General features: G+C 36.5%; 1 protein-coding gene across 12 annotated transcripts in view; it reads left to right on the top strand.

The window, feature by feature from the left end:
* LOC124306895 (probable phospholipid-transporting ATPase IA) overlaps nucleotides 1–21,208 on the top strand; it is a 60,454-nt gene that overhangs the window by 8,771 nt on the left and 30,475 nt on the right. For 4 of the 12 annotated variants that reach the window (XM_046768024.1, XM_046768019.1, XM_046768022.1 and 1 more), the window contains exon 1: nucleotides 1,824–3,027. The exons of 3 other annotated variants lie outside the window; for them this stretch is intronic. In XM_046768024.1, the coding sequence (XP_046623980.1) occupies nucleotides 2,821–3,027 (207 nt within the window). In that variant the 5' untranslated portion in view covers nucleotides 1,824–2,820. Of the gene's footprint in view, nucleotides 1–1,821; nucleotides 3,028–14,409; nucleotides 14,564–21,208 lie in introns of those variants that run through there. 5 more of the 12 variants (XM_046768020.1, XM_046768028.1, XM_046768029.1 and 2 more) reach the window with 3 other exon arrangements.

A 21,208-nucleotide genomic window follows, 5' to 3' on the forward strand; every position in this document is an offset into this window, starting at 1 on the left:
TTTGAAATTTTTTTTTCAGATCAAAATTGCGGCCGTCATCGTGGAAACCGTGCAGCACCTTTTTTTTTCACGTGAAATTACAACAATTTATACAACAATGATGCACTCAATAAATAAACTTTAAAAAAATCATTTTATATTCTTCATAAACGTATTTATTTATGAAAAAAAAACCGGACCGATTAGTTTATGTGAACATTCAAAAAAAAATTCGCGAAAATCAGTGATTTTTCGGAGTGTCACACTGAGACGATCCCTTAAAAGTTAGACTGCATTCGACTGTAGCTCAATTTACACGGAGATTTACACTCATTCAGCCTCGACATTGCTCATCTACGGTTTATTTTAGAGGATGTCCCTACTCCGTCTGATAAAGCTGAATCTAGACGAGAACTCAACTGCGCAGAACTCTTCGGTTCATAAACACCAAAGTAAAGAGGTTAAATACACACTTGGTGACAGCTATCGGTTCTAGGTTCAAAAAGGTTCGCTGTACAAACTGCCAAGACTCTACGATAATCGATAAGCGAGCTAATTGGCCTAGATTTTTTTTTTTTTGCCGAATTGACGACAGTCGATCAATAATCATCCAAGCCTATTGTGCCAAGACGTTTCGTGTAGGGCAATCATTTTTCATTACGCATGACAGTGACAAGTGTTTGTCGACGGGAAGGTTACGTTTCTTATTCAGCTATCAGAGCTTCCAATTCATACAACATTTTCGTCTGATGAGCATTGTTTTCTTGTGATAATAAACTAGAAAGGACGAGCATTGCGTCACGCATGGCAAGCCCATGAAACGCGGGTTGATGTTACTTTATTTCTTCGTATGCTGTTGTAAAAAAAAAGGCTACCAATCTCGCAATCCAAGTTGGGTGTCGTGTCATTGACATTTATATTTCAAGTTTACCTTCCCGTCTGAATTAAATTGTGAATCGAAGCATGGTGATTTCGTAGTACGATCGGTTTGAGAAGGTCATATTCTTACCGTAGTTCATCTAAATTCAGCTCTGCCATATGAATAACTCTGGTAAAAACAGCAGCTGAGTAATACAAACTTACTTCTCGTCACTGTTTTCTTTTCTTACATCAAATATCTCTTTACCTCGAAATAAATTTTCTTTTGTCATACTTCTATAGATACTACATATCATCAAATTTGGCGACCCCAATAAAGCCTCTCATTGCGTTTGGTTTTGAAGGTATAAAAAAAAAACTTCTCTCGCTTGACGCATTTTTCTATGATGAGTTGAGAAAATAGATCACGTACTGCTATCGTCCCAGATTTGACAACAGTGTGCAGAATACACAATTATAGACGGCAAAATTCGCGTCAATCAAGTGTTACATAATATTGTTGAGTTTCACTCACTTTTCATCATCGAAGCCATCTGGCATAAAAAGAACGAGTCATGCTTGAGATGAAATAAAACCAGACATCCTTTAGAAGTGTGCTATTTTTAGACCAAGAGTTCAAGAAAGATCCGAGCCAGCTTAAAGTGTAGTGGAATTTATAGATCAGCAATTTTGGTGCTTTCAGAAGAAGCACAGTTGACGGTGTTTAATTCAAAGTTTGATTTTTTTTGCAGGTAGTAAATGCATAAGAATTCATAAGTAGTAATCGAATTAACCAGACTTGTTTTCTCTTCTTAATTTTTTACGTTAGAGAAGTTAATGCTTTGTAAACAGTTTCTCCTTAGACGACATGACGCGATCTATTATGTTGAAATATTGCGATAGTGACCGCCGACATCACTGATGGGAATATCAAACTCAAGCTTACAGTGTGACGTTTCATTAAAGACAGTCTGTTATTGACAAGCACCGAATCAATGCCTCTCAATTCCACTTGAGAAGTTCGCTGTCAATGAATTCGTGAACGCTGCGTAACTTCAGTGCACGCTTAGGAATATAATGATCGTAAATATATTCGCAAGTCAAATATTCACGGTGCAAACAGAGTTAATATTACTGTAATCCAAAAGTAACGAGTAATATTATATATACAGTGTGATAGCGCGCGAGCTTATTACGAATCCGTCTATAATTAAATGCTTTATATCAGTGAAAACGTGATTGTACGAAAAGAAATAACGCATGCAGTGGTCGAGTAAAAAATGGTGTGACGTACAGTTTTTATTTTCAGCTTATTTTTGCCCACAGTTTTGCTGAGCTGTGCGGTAATAGTTAGTCGTAGAAGATCTACAGATGCCTTGAAAGTAGTTGAGACTGGCCATAATATATATTTGACTGTAAGGAGAATGAAATAATTTTTCGCGAGACTTAACGTTGTCAAAAGTGAAAAACAGGCACGCCCGATCCACCCTAATTCGGTTACGTAAAATTCAACCTTACAACGGTAATCGAACGATGCCTAGAAACAAAAGGAAAGATTGAAGTCAAAGGAGTGCCTCCAGGTTACGTGTTCCGTATCCACTGAATCAACCAACCCTAGATATACAAACAACTGGGTGCAGTATTAAATGTGACGTTGACGCTGCTGGGCCAGGGGCCACTCCTTCAGAAGAGAAGCTTTATCAAACTCATTGTCAAGCTTGACTGACGTGAATCTACCGCCAGATGATACGCGCGATGCCTAATGTAACCTGAATGGTTGTTATAACCTGATCCTGAGACCACGTCCGGATCAAAAACTGTGCACATAGTACAAAATGGGAATATGAGACGGAAGATTTGTCAGTGAGTCAGAAAGCTATTCCGAGAGTATGAAAGCCGAGCTTCCATCCCAGATCGCTGCCAGTGCATCGTTATGGATGTATGTCGGGTGCACAGGGCAAGAGATAAATGATGATGCGTTAAATGGATCAACACTCGTTTTGGAATTCATCGTGGAATCGTTGCTCTATATCCTTTAGTTCCAAATTAAAAATTAACCTACCGCTTACGAAACGATCGTTGTCAGGGGTCAGAAAATTCTCACAGAAAATTGCTGATAAAACTCGAAGAAGACTTCTAAGTACTGCGTCTGGCAGCATCTTCAAAATGAATTCCTTCCTCAGGAAAAATGTAATTTTTGCATTAATATCATATACATTCATAATTTTAAAGCATGAATTTAGTATTGAGATTATATAATAAGTGTATTTCCATATTTCACTATCTTTAATCGAGTGAAGTGATTCTGATTGTGATGAGTTGCTGCACGTGTTCGCCTAATTCGCTCAACATGTGATCTCGAAGAGGTCAGTACCACTATCAACGTATTTGTAGAACGTCAGAATCAATTCAACATACTATACAGAGTACAGAGAGTTGTCTTCTGTCGTGTCTGGTAGCTGCTCGTGAATCACAAAGAGCAAGCTTAGCCTCTGCAAGCTGTTTGTAACACTTCTTTTTTTATCCTCTACTTGCTCTGGCATCATGCTGGGGGCCCTCATATCGAAAAACAAGAATTAACGACTCGACGTAATTGAAGGCTAACTACACATCACTTGTAATATAACTATGTTATAAATGCCGGATCAATAATTTCTCAGTTGTTTTGGGAAACAATATTGGCTCCTGATTTGAAATAAGAAATTTCTAAATTTTACCGTACATACGTTCCATTCCATATGGATTGAAGCATCTTGGCCATGCTGCTATCACAAAAATCTTTTGTAATTCCTTGTAATTTCGCTCTCTCATCCTCTCTTTATAGTGTTTGGTTCGTTTTTCCATTCTCGAAAGAGCCGAAAAATGGACGGAAACGGACCAACCGATGGACGATAAAACTTTATTTCGATAAGCTGTCCCAAGGTTACAGCGAGTTTTCGGAGCTTGTAGTACCGATACGTTTTAGAGATATGGCTTTACGAAGAAATGGAAATTCACAATATCCTGAAGTTTCGTATCGCAGTCACAAATTTACTCTAACTGTCATTCGGATTCTAAAATATATATTGCAACTAGCTCGTCAGAGTGACAAGATATGGCGTACTGGTAAATTCATTTCAGTTTCAATTTTGACGTACGGAGTCAAACTTTATTGCTACTTGTGTGGACCATGTGTATCAGAATCTAACCTCTCGAATCGGAGAAATGTCGAATAAAATATGAAAACTCTTGGGCCAATTAAAAATCTGAAATTTCACATACCTATTTAGAAGTAAACAAATACACCATTTCACTACTGGCATTTTCTGACGAATCCTTCATTCTGACAATTTTATACGTATTTTGTGAACGAGATTGATTCTGGACATTATCATTTCACATACTTCATTCAAGATAATCGTTATTGGAGAAGTCTAAGTATGAAATTCATCAGGTTAAAACTGCCACCTGCGACTGAGCACCACTGTTGCTCTAGAGGCAGCTCGTTGCTCGTGTAGTAAAGGCTCCCTCACAATCAGGCATAAAATAGATATTATTTACGGAGAAAAGAAATGTGAATTCGGTTACTTTGGTGAATATCATGGGTATTCGGCTGACAAGACAGTCTTATTATCGAGTATTTACAACCATCGGCCTGTGTTAATGCAGGATTTCATTATCAGACGGCAATAAATTGCTATATACGGTACTTCTTGGCACGTCTGTGTCAACTTGTATGACTTCTTATTTTGTTCAATTTTCCTGAAATACTAGTCAGGCAAAAGTCGAATCATCATTTGGACGGGGGTCTGGGAATTTTTTTAAATCGCGAAACTTGATTTTATAGCGCGCGGTGACGGCGCGCGGTTCGTTGACTGATGCGGAATATCCTAGCAGCTCCGCAAAAATTCGAAATTGATTAGGTAACTTCGATTTTAATCATACTAATTAGTAAAAGACGAATCATCGCTCGGAGGGGGGTGTGGGAAATTGGGTGAATCGCAAAACTTGTTTTTACATTTCTTATAAATCAATTTTTCGATCCATATCAGACGGAGAGTTTTCTCACGATCGTTTTTTTTTTTTTTTTTTTTTATCATGACTGGGTATAAATCGATCCAGTGTGACAACCGTGACATTCTCCGGTAGTGTGGTTACGGGGGGTTAAAATACATACGTTTTTACTACAGTTAAAATGCTCGATTAACGGTGCTGATCTTTTTATCAAATAGTAGCATCAATACCGATCAATTTAATTACACTTACAGATTTTTTGCAAATCGTTAGTCCCACGATCAATTAGACATATACTGAAAGTTGAGTAAAAATGTTGATATTTTAAATGGCAAACATCACAGAACTTGCGAGAGGGTTTAAGGTTGCGATAAAGACCTGTACTTTTGAGGAGATTTCTGTTTAATCATCGGGAAATAATTTGGGGGGCGTCCCGGTTAAATTTCGTAAAAGTCTAAAATAAGGACCACCCTATAAATAGTATACTATATAACCCACACACGTGCTCAAAACTGAACTATTCATTTTTGGGGTGATTATAATAAATTCTTTACATGCATTTATTTTTTTCCATAGATGGTTAATTCCTCCTCCAGGAATCCCATTTGTAATTTAATCGTCAAAACGTCATCAGGTGGTAACGATAGCACCATGCCTGCAGGGTTGTTCGTCAATTGCTGATCGCTCTACTCTTAATGTGTTTACTACGATGTGAGCCGGAATGAGCTTTTGATAATAATCAGAAGACCATTCTCTGCAAAGTCACTGAAACAAATTTTCGTTTTTCCCAATGTTCAGTTCAAGATTGACATTTGTTGATCATACTAAGTATCGGTGCAATGATGTGAAATTAAATGTTCCACGATGTCAGTATTACGAACTAAAACTAGTTCGGAATCAATTGACGCGGTTCTTTTCAACTTAGAACTGGTCAGATTTTGAATAATATCGGTTAAGCTAGCGGTCAAATGGGTGAGTTTATTCGGTTGGTAAAGGTAGTACAGCTACATGACCTTAATGAGATCGATTTCTGGTGTAAAAAACTTCTGAATAGCGATAGAAATTTTCTTTCACACGTTCCTCAGGAAGGTCGTACGAAAAGAGATAATCCCACCATTGGACGCTTTTTGACACGACTATGAGATTATAAGCTATAGGAAATAGAAAAATGCTTCCAAAATCACAAAATTTTTAAAAAACCTTTGCCCACGAGTAATTAGTGAAATATGAAATAATTCACGAGCGGTTATTCACGTAGGACTGTACCTGTGATAAAAAATCGTAATCAATATCAAAAAGAATATCTAAAGCTTGATCGAAACGGCGTGTCGGAATCCGCCATGTTTATATAACCCTCTCGGAAGATAGGTTGATCCGAGAGCCCTGACATTTCGTCAAAGAAACAATACCCGCCGGCAAAGGGCTCTTTAGCCTTTATATTTTCAAAGGTTACTCTCGCTGCCTTGTCCTGCTTTTACTTCGGTCCGTCTTTACCCTGCAAGTGCGGCAAATTTAATGATCTCAAGTCTTTCAGAAGGGTTTAACGAATCTCGCAGTTTTCCTTATTTGTAGAAGAATTATAGAGGGTGTGGCGAGTCTGGACGAAATTATACTGGTAGCCCAGTCGAATTAGGATTTGACATCTTGAAAATTGCCAGTAGTAATTTTCCTTCGGAAATCGTTGGGGGGGTCAATGGTAGTCTACATTTTGGTTTTCAGGGTCCGCACGGCGTTGCATTTTCCGCCATTTTGAATTTAAGGGTGAATTTTTGTTTCTTGAATAACTTGTTTATTTTGAATTTTACACGAAAAATGATTATTACCAAAGTTGTTTGAAATAAAATTTCCTACAATTTTGGTCCTTATCAATTTTGTCGTAGGATCGATATTTTTTTATTTAGACCCGAAAAGAGGAGGTGAAATTTTGTTATGCAAATGTGGGCTGGTCGTCTGTCAAAGGGATGCGCGTACGGCATGAAAGAGAGTATGAGAGAGAGAGACGATGTGCATGCTGAACATAGTTTCTCACCGCGTCGTAGTAGGGCCAACCGTAAAATAACGAAATATCGCAGTGACATTATTTTGACTTCTAAAAGTGATCTAAGTGAAAATATGACTTTACTAATGATTAATAGTATATTTTATGCATTTTTAGTTATCATTTTATGCTTCGTATGCATCAAATATGTCTCATATGGGTGACAGTTTTTTTTTTTACAGTTGGATTCAGGTCAAATTCATGTGCAAAAGTTTTCAGTCAACCGTCACAAAATAGCAACATTAACTAATATGACAACATCTGGAGCCGAAGAAACATGTTCGGTAACATCATTGTATTCCTTTACAACATACAAATGCCTATGGTGCGTATTTTATCTTCGTAAACCGAAAAATTTCATCTATTTCGAATTTCAGTCACTTTTGTCTGGGATTGTACACCAAGAACATCCTTAAGTTTTCCAACTTTTATTTCCACGGTTCAATTTGGATCATTGAGCATACTGTGAAGCTTATTTTTTCCTAGTTTTTTCCTAAGTAGTACTTAGACTATAAGCATTTGGCAAAATTCTTCAATGAAAGTTCGACAATAGCTTCGACGATTGAAGGTAATTATTGGATGGACTACTCCTATAGTACGTTGGAACGGGAGAGGACCGTTTCTACAAGTACGTTTCTACTAATGCCGATGCTTACAAGTTCGTTTCTACAAGGGCCGGTCAAACAATTTAAAACAATTTAAATTAGATTAAATGAAATTAGATCAAAATGTACGAAATTGACAATTAAATGTACGATAAACGAACTTGTAGGATCGCCACTTGTAGAAACGGACTTGTTAATATAGGTTTCGGCACTTGTAAAAACGATACGCGATCGATGGAATAAATCCCAAACCGCGTACAGACTTGACTATTTTTGCGCACATCCACTATATTCGCTTCCTCCTGACCCCAGAAAAAAGAAAGGAGACGAAACACGTTCGTGAGCGCAAATATGCTTAAATCTGTACACGTCTCAAGCTACTACCTCAATTCTCGACTAATCACTGTACTTCCTAATTTGACCATATTACAATCATTAAATGTATATATTCCTTACATCAGGGGTGCAAACCTCTCTCTTTTGCGTAATTCGCGAGGCAATTCCAGATAGCAGATATTCACCGCTTGTATGTCCACATCAAACCAAAAAAAAAAAAGACTACCAAGTTCCTGCTTTCCTCTATTTCGAAACGGAATAGCAAATGCTTGTGCTTTTAACGGTGGGTTTGCTTTGGCAAAGCTATAGGATGACCCTGTCTAGGTACTTCCTGAACAGTAATTTGTCACGTCCACTTCACGGTCACTTGGACAGATGGACAAATATGTACAAGGTGTCCTCCTCCCCGTTGCCATCGCCATTAGCTTCAAAAGTGTCCGTCGCAGTGTTACGCAAGCCAACAAACATCTGTTATCAATACTTGATCATACGTGTATGGGAACCGAAATTTCCGTGACTTACTGTAAAAGACGCGACGTGTTGGAATTGCTATTATTCTTCCGAAGTAGAACGGATCCATGTTATTCCAAAGTTGTCTGCTACCGCATGTTTCAACGATGATCGCGTCAGCTTTTTTATACGATTGAACTGTCCTGCAATAGAAAAATTTTAATCAAGTTCCGCGACAAAAATAATTGCTGTGAATTTATTGGCATTTTGTTTGTTACGTTATGTTGACGAATTCTGCAGAGAATTAGGGCAGACCTTAATGGAATATCTTCGGCAGTATACAATGTTTGTATATCTACGTAACAGGCTTGGAGAAAGGATATCGATACCTTTTCAAACGTAATAATATATTATATGTGAGATATTCTATCGATCAACATTTGACTCTGACCAATTCATGGACGTGATTATACTTTTTTACAACACATGGAGAAAAATGCATGTTTTTGAACGTGTGAAGCGGGCTAAAGGTTGAAATTTCTTGAGTGGAAAAATAAAGAGGGAGATGTTAAAATAAGCTAAAAGCATCTGAAATCAAACGAAATCGACTTAAGTCAGCTGAAATCAACTAAAAACAGTTGGAATTGCTATGGAAATCACTCGTAATCACATGGAAATCTCCTCAAAATTACAATGAAATCATTCAAAATCACGTGAAATCCTATAGAATCATGCTAAAATCTTCTGATACAACGAGATCTTTTGAAACCGTATGAAATCAGCGCAAAATTGCTTCGAAACATCCGATATCGAAATACATCGAAGTCTCTGGAATCGTAAGACGCACAAGGCCTATACTTACAATAAATATTTACTCAAATGTATTGAACTTTGATCTTTTAGAACACTTCATACTGGGTGGTAGGTTTTAATCGTCCCGGGCGAATATCTCCGAAACACAGAGAAATTCAAGACAAAGTTTTGTACAAAATTTGAAACGCCTGAAGGGAGAAGGATGACGTTGATACGGGTCGACTAGTGCGTTGTGCTATTTTTGAGATTTTGTAAGTAACGTCTGATTTTAGATAGGGAATTCGATTTTAGACATGCACAACTAATCGCAAGATCAAAGATGAATCGAAGGTCATAGATTTTTATTTATTTTTTTTTTTTTATTTTCACTTTCACCTAGGCCTGAGCAAGTGTTCGTCGTCCCTTACCATTGCTGACAAGTTTTCTCGTGGATATAAAATTGGTTAGTTGGTAACGATGTAACATTCTTTATTATTATGGTAATCGTCAATTATCATCGCAGACTTTTTAACGATGGTGGGGTTCAAATGAATACGTACGAAAGCGGAGGCAAAAAAAAAAATTAATTAATGTAATAGAATTTATTGGCGAAGAAATTTCCAATAAAAAAATTATCTTTCCCCGTTAAAACCCTTCAAGTTTTGAATAAAATTTTTTCTCGTGTCTCTTCTTGTTCTTGAGATATTCGTTTGAGGCGATTAATACCGGCCACACTGTATAAGTACCTACGATATTCAAAATTACAATTACTTTCATAATTTCCCGTGTGTGTATTGCCACATATTCGAATACACGCGTACATGACTAAATACCTAAATAAACGAATTGGGTAACAACTCTGTGGTATTTTGAGTCAATATTGATAATCATCTAAGAATTAAAATGTCAATGTTATGAAAAATCACTTAATTTATAACAACCATTGACTCTCGGTTTGGAGTGCAAACAGAAAATTTGATTACCAGTGTTTAAAATTAACCTTCGAATTCGTCAGTCTGTGATACCGTGATCAATCCAAGGATTTTATTATATTTTCACGTAATGTCTTCACAAAAATAAGTCCAAGTGATATATGGAGGACAAATGAAAACACATATTTTTTCACTTGAAATTACCCAAAATTACCCAATTGAAATCACTTGAAATTATCCATAATCACTAGGAATAGTACGAAATCACTTGAAATCATTAGCAGTCACGAAATCACTTGTACACTCGAAGCTCACGATAAGTGAATAGCATCTTGGTTGTATTGGTGGAGTGAAAAAAAGTTCAAGAAGGAACTCGAGTTTTCAATAGCGACCTGAGAAGAAGGTTTTATCGTACAAACAGGTGGTATGTATGCAACTTGTTGCCACTTGAGAATGAAATCATAGAAATGGTCAAGGTTTAATACAACATCGAGGCATTAAGCGATCTTACTAAACGCACATCAGAAAAGGTTCTGCAGAAAGATGGGGTCAAAATTTTGTTACGTACACATTCATACCCGAAGAGCTTGGGTGTATTACTGGATCAGGCTTGGAAGAACGCTACTGAAGAACAGTTAAAACGGGATGGGAAACTTTAGGGTTCGTACCACGTACATCTGCTGTTATTATAAGCCAACCAGCTGACTTGTGTGAATTGATATTGAAGAACATAGTGGGAGGGGAAAAATATATATATTCATTTCCAAGTAAAAAAAAGTCTCGAGAAAAATCCGACGAATCCACCAGGCATGCTTGTCAGCGAAGAACTAGAATTAAATTAAATAATTAATGGTGCAGTATTATTCAAACTTTCGAATAGATGTGTAAATTTGTAAATCTACATCTTTGGAGGTTAGTAATTTTTGACGAAGGCATCTCTTGCAATTTTAAAAAACATTCTTGATTGGAAGAAACAATCAACCTTATTCGCAAGGAGTTTCATCTCGACTATAAAGAAAAGAAAGAAAATTAATTCATGTTTCGACAAACATTTTATTGAATTTTGTACGTTCATGTGTGGTCAGAAAAAAAAAAAAAAATTGAAACTATATTTTCCTCAAAAAATGAACAAGTTTTACACATAAATTCGCGTTCTTTAATTGAGTAGTGAAGATTCGAGTAGTTAAGTACGGTGTTCGAACTGGCTGCTAGATTCGTAATACAAGATATCTAACTAGGTTTAGATACATATGTGCATCATAAAATGTGCAACCCTTCGTTGCAAGCCAGCCGACGGATTGTACGTTGATACTAGCGAATTATTGCTTCAATTCTTGCGCCCATACGTCGCAATTGAGTGGGTAATAGGAAGGAGGTTTCATTCGGCAACCTTGTGTAGATGGAATAATAGTAAGGTAAGGTCAAGGGGTGATGAATTACCAACAACGCGTCTACAGGGTACATCGCTAACTTGCACGTGAGGTTTTACTTCATCGAAGCTATTTTACTATAACAAGTGATTTGTTGTAGGCAGAATTTCTCATTCCCGAAAATATTAACATTGTGGCCTAGAGAATTGAATTACATGTAGTTCCTGTAATTGTCATCTGTACATATTTTAACCAGATTTGTAAATCACGCGAAATCATTTTACAACTTTTTAAAAAACTTCAAAACAGAGATAATTAAAATTTTTGATCAAGTGGTTCGTCATCAAATCATCGTATCATGGAATGCCGATACTCATGAATTAGACACGGGGGAAAATTCTCGATTTCATGTGTGTGATGAAAACGTGTTTTTACCTTACGGATTTGCAGTCGATAAAACATTTTTAAAATGTGGTTTCTTTTCGGAGATTCTTCGCTTATCAGAGATTTTATTTTTTACAAGATATTATTTATTACAAGAATAATTCAGTACGCAGGATAGAGGATAGAAATGACCATCGCGCTATTGGAAGTGAGTCGTCCCACCAGATGCCACATTTCCCCACTTTCTCCTTCTAGTGTTTACCATCTGATCATAGATAATATTTGTATATTTGTCGAGCGTTATTAGATACCTATACGAACACGCATTGAGTATTTCAATATTTTTGTCATTAACTCTTTATGTCTATGTAAAAAACTACTTGTTTCTAACTAAAACTGTAAGCGATAGCGTCTAGTAGCTGAACAAGTGCCCAAATATTGCCAAAAAAAAAAAAAATTGAAAATGGCCGAGTTATTCAAAAAAAAACATTTTTCATAAAATTCAAGATGGCGGCGATAGCAAGAGGCCGATTTGGTCGACTTTTGGTTTCAGGACTCCCAGTGACCCCCCCAACGATCGAACCAAGAAAAAACGAAAACGAAGTTAATGCAAAGTGAGCTCGATTTTTTGCCTATCTTGACTGGACTATATTTCCGTAAAGTACGATAGATCCCATAAAATTGAAAAATCAGTTCGCGTATGGGGTATCATGTATAAATTATAATCAAAGAATATTCGATCCGGAAGTTGAATGCATTGTAACAGTGCGCTGCAGCGAACGTAATCTCACATTACATCCTTTCATCATTCAACATATCGGAGAGATAAAAGTCTTCAGTGAAACTCCATAAAATCGTTGAGATCATAGAAACTTCGTTGAAATTTTGTGAATTCTTTTCAAATCGTATGATATTTTCGAAAATATTATTTAAAATTCTACAATGTAAAAGATCTTAGGGTCTATTAAAATTGCGATATTTTTTTTTAACCTTCCTTCTAAAAGTGTTCCGATATCGCATGGTCATCACATCGTGCAATATTGGGATCGCGAGAAATTCTTTCATATATTATTATTATAAACTTCCTGAAATCTCAATCAGCAATATCGGTGTGTAGTAGACGGGACCTACCGCCTGAATTAAAAAGTTAAGGAAAGACAACAGACCGTTTAAAAAATCTCCAGCAATGTTATTTGCGCCGATGATTGCGATCACCAGTGAAGCAACAACCTTAAAATGTAATACACATGAATATGAGCAAATTCGAATAGCACAGTTTGGTAAAAAAAAAAAGTTCTAAAATATTCAATTCAGACCAAAAACACCGGCAGTTTATTCATTTTAAAAGTTCTAGTTGGAAAACTTTTTCTCAAATCCTCGATTTAATCTTAGCTTGTGTTATTCAAATTTGGTCAGATTCATTTTGTATCACATGAGTTTGATCCCTAAATCTTCAAGTGCACCTCATTATACCCCTGCTCGTTATAGTGCGTCTGAGCTAACGTTAATATCCAAGAAAAATGGGGTTCTTCCGGGCCAACAAGACATCCGGTATATAGTTGACCAAAGGGTTGTCAGACTCGTTCGTTAAACCAATGAAAAAAGAAACCGTCGGCGTGTTTACGTTGTCCTTCGCGAATCGCGTTGCCGATGGTCTCTTCCTGGCGGCCCCGATACTGCGTGGTGCGCGGTGCTGTTGGAAACGACGAGGCTTTCTATTCTGGCTTCATTGAAGGCGGTTTGTGGAAAAGGACAATATCCGATGAGGGTTGGAGTTTGGCGCTGCGTGGTGCGTGGCGCGGAGGGTGCAGAGGGCGCGTGGTTGGCGGAAGCTCCGGGGTTCAACCAGGGACAGTTCCTGATGGGAGATACTTTTGGCAGTTGGCTCGTGGCCTTCGCCATGTCGCGAGGATAGCGTGTCTCTTCGTGCTTCTCGCCCCTCTTGGCCGTTCGATTTCTATTGCGACTTGACACCGTGTGCCGTTAATTTTAATCGATCTGACCGATTTCGCGCACCGAAAGAATATGCCAAGAAATACGGGATAACCGGTATCAATTCAACCGTTGCGCGTACAGCTGCGGGAAAGGATTTGAGGAAATTTAGTATCCTTTTACCGAACAATCGCAACAAGGCTCAAATTATCGCTGCAATCTTCATCCGTTATCGATCTCGTATTATTTATTGCGGTTGAAATTATCGACCGCTTTGTTACAACGCTTCAAAAGCTCCAGCCGTAACATGCGATGTGTCAGTTGTTCGACCGCTTTTAACGAAGTTCACATGCCGCTGAAAAGGAGATACCTTGGAAAAGTTCCTATCATCCTGTTGGCGCGTTATTAATTTTCTCTCAGTACTACACGGTGACGTTTTTCCCAGTTTGCGTTGTACGCCATTATACTTGTTGGTCGTTATCAATTTCTCCTTGACACGTTAACTATATATTTATCACATTGTACGTACCTTCGCGCCGCTGTTTAAAGTTTGCAAAAGTTCGTTAGTAAAACACGACACAAACTATGGCGATAGTTTATTCAGAGTTATACATTTGACTAAGTGCCTTCAGTGCCTTCAACAAGTGCCTCAATTTTTCTCGCATATCTATACCTGCCTAAAAAAAGTTAACGCGAATGAGTGATTTCTATTTCATAGTATCAGACTCGATGTATCAAACAATACATTCGTTACATAAAATTTTATACCATTCGTCGATGGCTTTGATTTGAAGTGTAAAGACAAAGTTTAAGGAAACGATAATATTTACCAAATAAACAACTGGTAAAAATACGGGCAACGGCAGAGCGCCTCGGATTACGCGTTTCAAAATCGTAAGTAAACGTTTGATCGCTTTCATTGTTCATAATTGCTGCAATTAGTCTGACCTCGCTGTTAATTCTTGTCTAGAAAACGATACAGTGCAAGGCAACAACACACAGCTGTAAATAACGTCTGAAATATCAAGTTGAAAAACGATTATTATAAACTTTTTCAAGATTCGGAATTTACGAAACTGGTTGAGCGGCTTGGAAATTTCTATAAATAACAAGAAAATGATATCACGCTTAAACAATGCCGGAGATTCAGCTCCAATTGATCGTATCGCAAAGTTTAATGTATTTAAAAACTTAGGTATAAGATTTTGTGTCCGTTACGAAGTTGTAGGCGAAACTACCTTTTCGATGAGCTTGAAAAAATCATTATTGCGCAATTTTAGAGTAACTCTCAAGGAGTGGGCTTTTTAAGATAAGAGTAGGTTTTGTTCATCACGTTTTACTAAATAACAGATACTCCTAAAGGTGCGAAGTAACGATTTTTTCTAAATAAATAACGTTACTAACTTCACCTTCGTGTAATCCTACGAATTCGTGACGTTCGCACTGTACTTTGTACTTAGAAAAATTTTAAACAATTTCTGATGTTGTCAAGTATATCAACAATTTTTTAAGTACATGATTCTTCTAAATATTGAAATGGCCTTTTATTGAAGAAGCACTTGATGAATAATTTTCTTATTGCCTATCTCAATTTCTTACACCTCATACAGTTTTCGTACCACATTCCGAAGCGCCGACCACATAACAGCGTTGTAATTCAGAGCCGTAATAACCGTTACATTATGCATATACCTATAGATTAGGGAAATAACACATCACAGAGTCACGGCTATATGTCGCAAAAATTTTCGCAAGTGAGCTACTCCGGAAGAGTATCTCTTAGAGTATTTGATTTCGAATCTATGTTGGAGAAACGAATTTTATCGTTGGGTTAATTACCAGAAAAAATGTTGCAGTGATAATTAGCTTTGTAGTTACGTGACTTACGTTGAAAATGCATTCATATTAAGTATATCGTAGATTCGAAACGCAACGTTCTTTCTACAACATATTTTTCTACGAATAAATAACCGGTTTACGGTGAAATGGACTGTTGCCAACTTCGGTTGGGTGTGTTATAACCTAATCAATCTCTTGTTGCGATTGTACAGAATATTCGTAGCTATCAGTTAAATATTGCAAACTTCCAAGGGAGTCCAGTTTCAAAGTTGGAGTAACAGTGGCGAAGTTTGGACCACTTATTTCAAGTACAGGTATAGACTTATCGCGTTATTATCAATTTACTCGCTGAAGCTATTGTACAAGATGACGCACAGAGCAATTCGTTAGAAATTATCAAGTGCATTAGAAAAATCATGTTCTCTTAGTACTTTTTACTTTATCAAAAGAAAGAATTATGGCATACCGTACGAAATGAATATTAGCCTCATACATGTAATGTTTACTTTGTTAGTCGAGTGGTACTTATTAAGCGAGAAATGTTCAACCTCTACAAGTAGGAATTACCTATAGTTGAAGAATTTTGAAATCAAAGTTTTTGTCTAAAATTGAAGTTATTAGGGGTAACATTTATATAAATGTGATGTATGATGCTTTCAATTTTGACCAACTCTCAGAAACTCAGAAAGTCGTGTAGATACGCATCAACTATTTATCAATTATATTGAAATTGTGGAAGAAGATTCGTTTTCGAGAAGCTTAAGCCACAAAATAATCTCAACTATTGAGAAGATACCTTCTCCATACGTACACTCGTTCTGGTATTCCCTTTTACACAATTAATGGCAAAAAATACTAAAATTCTTGGTGAACTTACCGCAAAACGAACCTGTAAAAATACAGGAATCGTCAATCGATTTTTATGGCTGATAATTCTGAAACATTTCCATTTAATATTCAAGCTGATAAGCGCGTTTATTGATTGTACTTTTGTGAAAAAGTGGTGCCTCGTAAAAGATGATTGCGGCATCGTTTCTGTGATACACCTATTTTTCACCTCCCGCAACGATTCGGCGTTGTGTCGTTTACCAGTGATAACGAGCAAACACAACTCGTCTCCGCGAAGTACTGTCCATTGATCTATGCGAATACAATTACACACGTACGTCAATGTTGTGATATTTATTTGTCTGCATTATTTTTTTTCCCAGCCAAATGTATAAATTATCGAAAAAAAATATACAGCACTGTATCGCAATAACGATAGCATAAATATTACAATAACTTACGCTTCGTTTTTATCGGACGAGTAGTTTGCTTTTTACTACTCCGAGGCAACGATATTATCGAATTTGTAGACCTGGCAAAATAGAACTATTTCGAAAACAGTGAAATTCGCATCGAGCTTAATGCGTTACAGCGTAAATCTGTAAAACACGCTCAATGGCTTATACGTTTTATTTCCGACTTACATTTCCTCAATAACCATCGAAAATATTATATTAACTATACAAATCATCAAATGTGCTCTGGAGCCATTCAACATTCAAAAAGTCCTCCTTTTCTACCGCACTAAATCTGTCAATCGCACAATCGAACACAAAGGTATATAAAGCATCGATAACGAAGGGTCTAGTGATTACTCTAATAATAAGTTATACATACCTACAAGTACAGCAAGGGAATCGTACTCACACATCGCTATGAAATGATCGTCGCATCAATGGACATTTTTTTTTTTTTACCACTATTGAAAATTAACTCCGTCTTCGAATTTTTGTGACTTGAGAGTGTCTCGAAAAACATCTGACTCATACTTCGGAAGCGACAGCTGGTTTTCGTGGTTTCGAGAATGAGAACAACCTGTACAATAAACGGATAATGACTTGTAAATACTTTGATCATCAGAAACCCTGAAATGAGAAAAATCCGAACTTTTTAAGATAAATGCCTAAATCGAATGCCATTTGCTTGCGATGAACACCATCAATTACATATTGTGGGAATTTAAGTGTCGGCTGGTTTAAAAGTTTGGAGTGACAGCAAGTAGCCAGTAAAATACTAACCGAAGCAAAATTCACCCTCAGATTGCCAGAAACTTATTGTACATCGCCATTCCACTTGATTACATATTTGTGGTTTTCCGTATGCTGCTTTATCTTTACTGTAGACTTTTTTCCCCCAAAGTATTCCGCTCAAAGATCTTCAAATCCAAGTGCGACGTATAACTAAAATTTCTTGCTCAGGAACAAAATGCTGTCCGGGAGCAGGAATGGCTTTCGCTTACGTACGTCATTATTGCACAAGGGATAATATCGGTCTTTATAATTTGAATGCAAGGCGATTCTTATGACCCTCTAATTAAGAATCATATGAAACTCGTGGAAAGAGAGTGAACGTAATATAAGTATATAGTATCAATCTCTTGAAGCAATTATATTACATTACTCATAGTCAGAAAATCTGGAACGAATTGAGTACTTGTGTGAATCGAATCACGTTGAACAAGTTCACGAAGTTGCGATTCTTCGTCTCTGCAGTAGGAGTTATTTTTACTTATTTTTACACCTCACACCACCTTATGCGAAGACTAATTATATGCAATATAATAGTATATTGACAGGATTCTGAAGCGTAGTTTTGAGACTAAACTCGCGGCTTAAAATTAGCCTAGTCCCTCACATCATTCGACAGCGTAATTCTTTATCGGAGAATAAAACACACCTACTTATGTAACGATACAGAACAGAATCGTGGACGAAGAACGTCTTTCGGTATTTTTAGCCCAATTAGTTATGGCGTTGACATCGTACCGCTAAATAGACGGACAACCGAACCCAGATTACAGTTTTGATTGACGTTAGTGATAGTAAGAGTATTTGTTTGAATAATTACATCTGCAATGCAGTCACAGTATGACGTGTATTTTTTATCCCAGCTTGCCTTCCTTCAAAAATTTTCTGTAATCAATCCTTAATGCCGGTGCAGCAGCATGCGGAATATGTTTTGCCGTAAAATGTGTGTATAAGAAAGTGTTTTTGATAGAAAGTCAACTACGGTTCGAAACGACGTAGCTCATAGCATATATGCGTGGAATAATTTGAATCGAAAAGTGTGTAGTTTTTAGTATAGGGAACTAACAAGATGGTATGAAAAATGCACCATATTACGTACAAAGTTAAAGTTCGATGAAATGACATGGAGTGATCAATGATTTCAGAATTTCTAACAGCGTACGACTTGTTCTTTGAATTAGATAATTGACCGACACAACGATCTACGAGTCTATTGGAATTTTAGTACCAAGAATCATCTCATTCAAATCTTTAACTTTAAACCCACGTGTGGAGTGTCAACAATATCGTTTGCGTCATCAGTATAACATGCAGTCCCCGCAAAAGCAAACGAATTCCGAATCATCTTGACCCAAATTGATAAAATGATATGCGTAAAAAGATTCATTCAATTCCGACTTCCATCCACTGACTCCAAATTAATTTGGCAGTAGCAATGCGTTCGCTATGCGCCTGATAATGTGGAAAAATAATAAAACTCAATCCAGAAGTTTGTAAAGCAAATTAACAAATATTTAACTAAAACATCAGCTAGTTCGACACCATTTGCAACCTAATTTCCGGTGTGTTCGAATTTTTATTGAGAGAATCAACAGAGTTGATCGTACTTCTGCATCTAATGCTAAATTTAGTGTCAGTTACCTGGATGAATTACTACTACGAACCCATTTGAAACTAACGTCGGTTACGCATTACTAAGCTTTATGGGTATGACAAACTTGGATCACGCTATAATTATATGTACATTAAGTCACGAACGTGCAAGCACGAAAAACAGAAATTAAATTGCACTTAGAATTTCAATTACGTTAATGTAGCTACGCATGGTTTTATTTTAGAATTCAGGAAAATAATTATTCCGAATGTAAAATAAAGTAGTTCGTAGCTATGCTGGTCTAGCATATATAAACGTAATTAAGACATAGTTATTTCAATGTTTGGAACTGAATTGCAAACGGATAGTAGAACCCTATGGTAGTTGTGAAATATATTAAAGTGCAAGTGCTTTAGAATTGCTATTCGCTAACAATAAGAATTGATTGTTAGACAATACCGATTTAACTGCTGAAGTACTTTAATTCAAGCTTTTTTATATCGTAGTTCGAATAAGCCAGCGTATTCGCAATTAATTTGGGACACACCGTGCAGACGAGTCTCAACGTGCAAAGAATTATTTGAAATCTCTGGGTCTTTGAAAAAAAAAAATTCCTAATTTACGGACACCTACACCTGCATGTTTTCGTGTCCTACACAATTTCACAATGGTCGAGTTGATTGAAAAAATGCCAAGTGCGTGCGAGCATTTTATTAAGAATAATGTTGTAATTTTGCCCTCGCGAAAGTTGATAAGATCTGTGGCTAACACGACCAACCTTTTATAATTAAAAATTTTTTCTTCCTGCTTCGTGAAGTCTTCCTATCACAGTTTTGCTGTAACTAAAATATCTTAATAACCCATAATATAGTGATTACATTTGGAAACGAAAGTATGTACATGCATACGATTGAATTGCTATGAATAAAATTCTTGAAGAAACTATTTTTAGAACTTGTGATGAAGCAATGATGCCTTGAGGTCAGGTGGATATTTGCGCAAATGTGTGATTTGCATCGTTTGTTCACTTTGTAAAAAGTTCAAAGTTAACAAGCGATACAGAAGTAATTTCCCTTTTTGAAGTAGGGGAGACCGGGGTGAATGGGCAACCGGCCCGCGAAAAATTTCATAATTAAAAAAAAACAAGGTTTACAATTAAAGAGATATACAAGGCACAAGGAAAATGAAGCAATGGGTCAGATGGGATTCACAGATAGAATTTGATGAAAATAAAGCAACAAATTTCTAATTAATCAGCTCTTTGTTTTTATTTATAAATCGTATTTAACGGATAAACATGACGACATAAATAATAATAGAAATTAATCTACTTTAAAAAAATAAATTCAATTGAAATGATGTTTTAATTGAAAAGCAATTGAACAAAGCAAATACGTTAATATCTATATGTATCAAAATGAGAATAAGTAAACAACCACCGATATTAAATACTTGTTACAATAATCAGAATGTTGCGTTATTTTCCTTGTGCCGCATATCTCTTGTTGAAACGATTAAATTGATTTTTTAAAGTCAGAACCAGTCAGGAAATATGTTTTTTGCAATCATTGACTTTTTTTAAATTTGGACATTTTTTCTCTCGCTACTGTTTCCCGTCCATTCATCTCGAGACTTTGCAGTTTTGCATTCTACACAGACCCATTTACCGACTGACAATGCGTTTGACCGAAACCTTCGATGTTCTCACGATAATCGAAAATATCCTATTGAGTAGAGTTCTAAGCCAAGTGTACCAGTTATTGATCCATTTATTTTAGAAAATTATAAATTGACGTCAGAAATTGAAGTTTCTCGATGACTAAAACCAATTGTTAGCGGGTTAGACACTACAAATTTATTTTTTGATAATTTTAGAACCTCAGGATTCAACAAATATACAACCAAAAAGGGTCAATAAATGTTACATTTACCTTATTTACTTCCTGGACCGCGATCGGGCTTATAACGAAACATAACTGTATGGCCACTAAAAGTTCATTTTATGGATCCCGTGAAATTTTTAGCTCAATA

Source organism: Neodiprion virginianus, chromosome 6 (assembly GCF_021901495.1).
Source record: "Neodiprion virginianus isolate iyNeoVirg1 chromosome 6, iyNeoVirg1.1, whole genome shotgun sequence".
NCBI classification, from domain to species: Eukaryota; Metazoa; Arthropoda; class Insecta; order Hymenoptera; family Diprionidae; genus Neodiprion; species Neodiprion virginianus.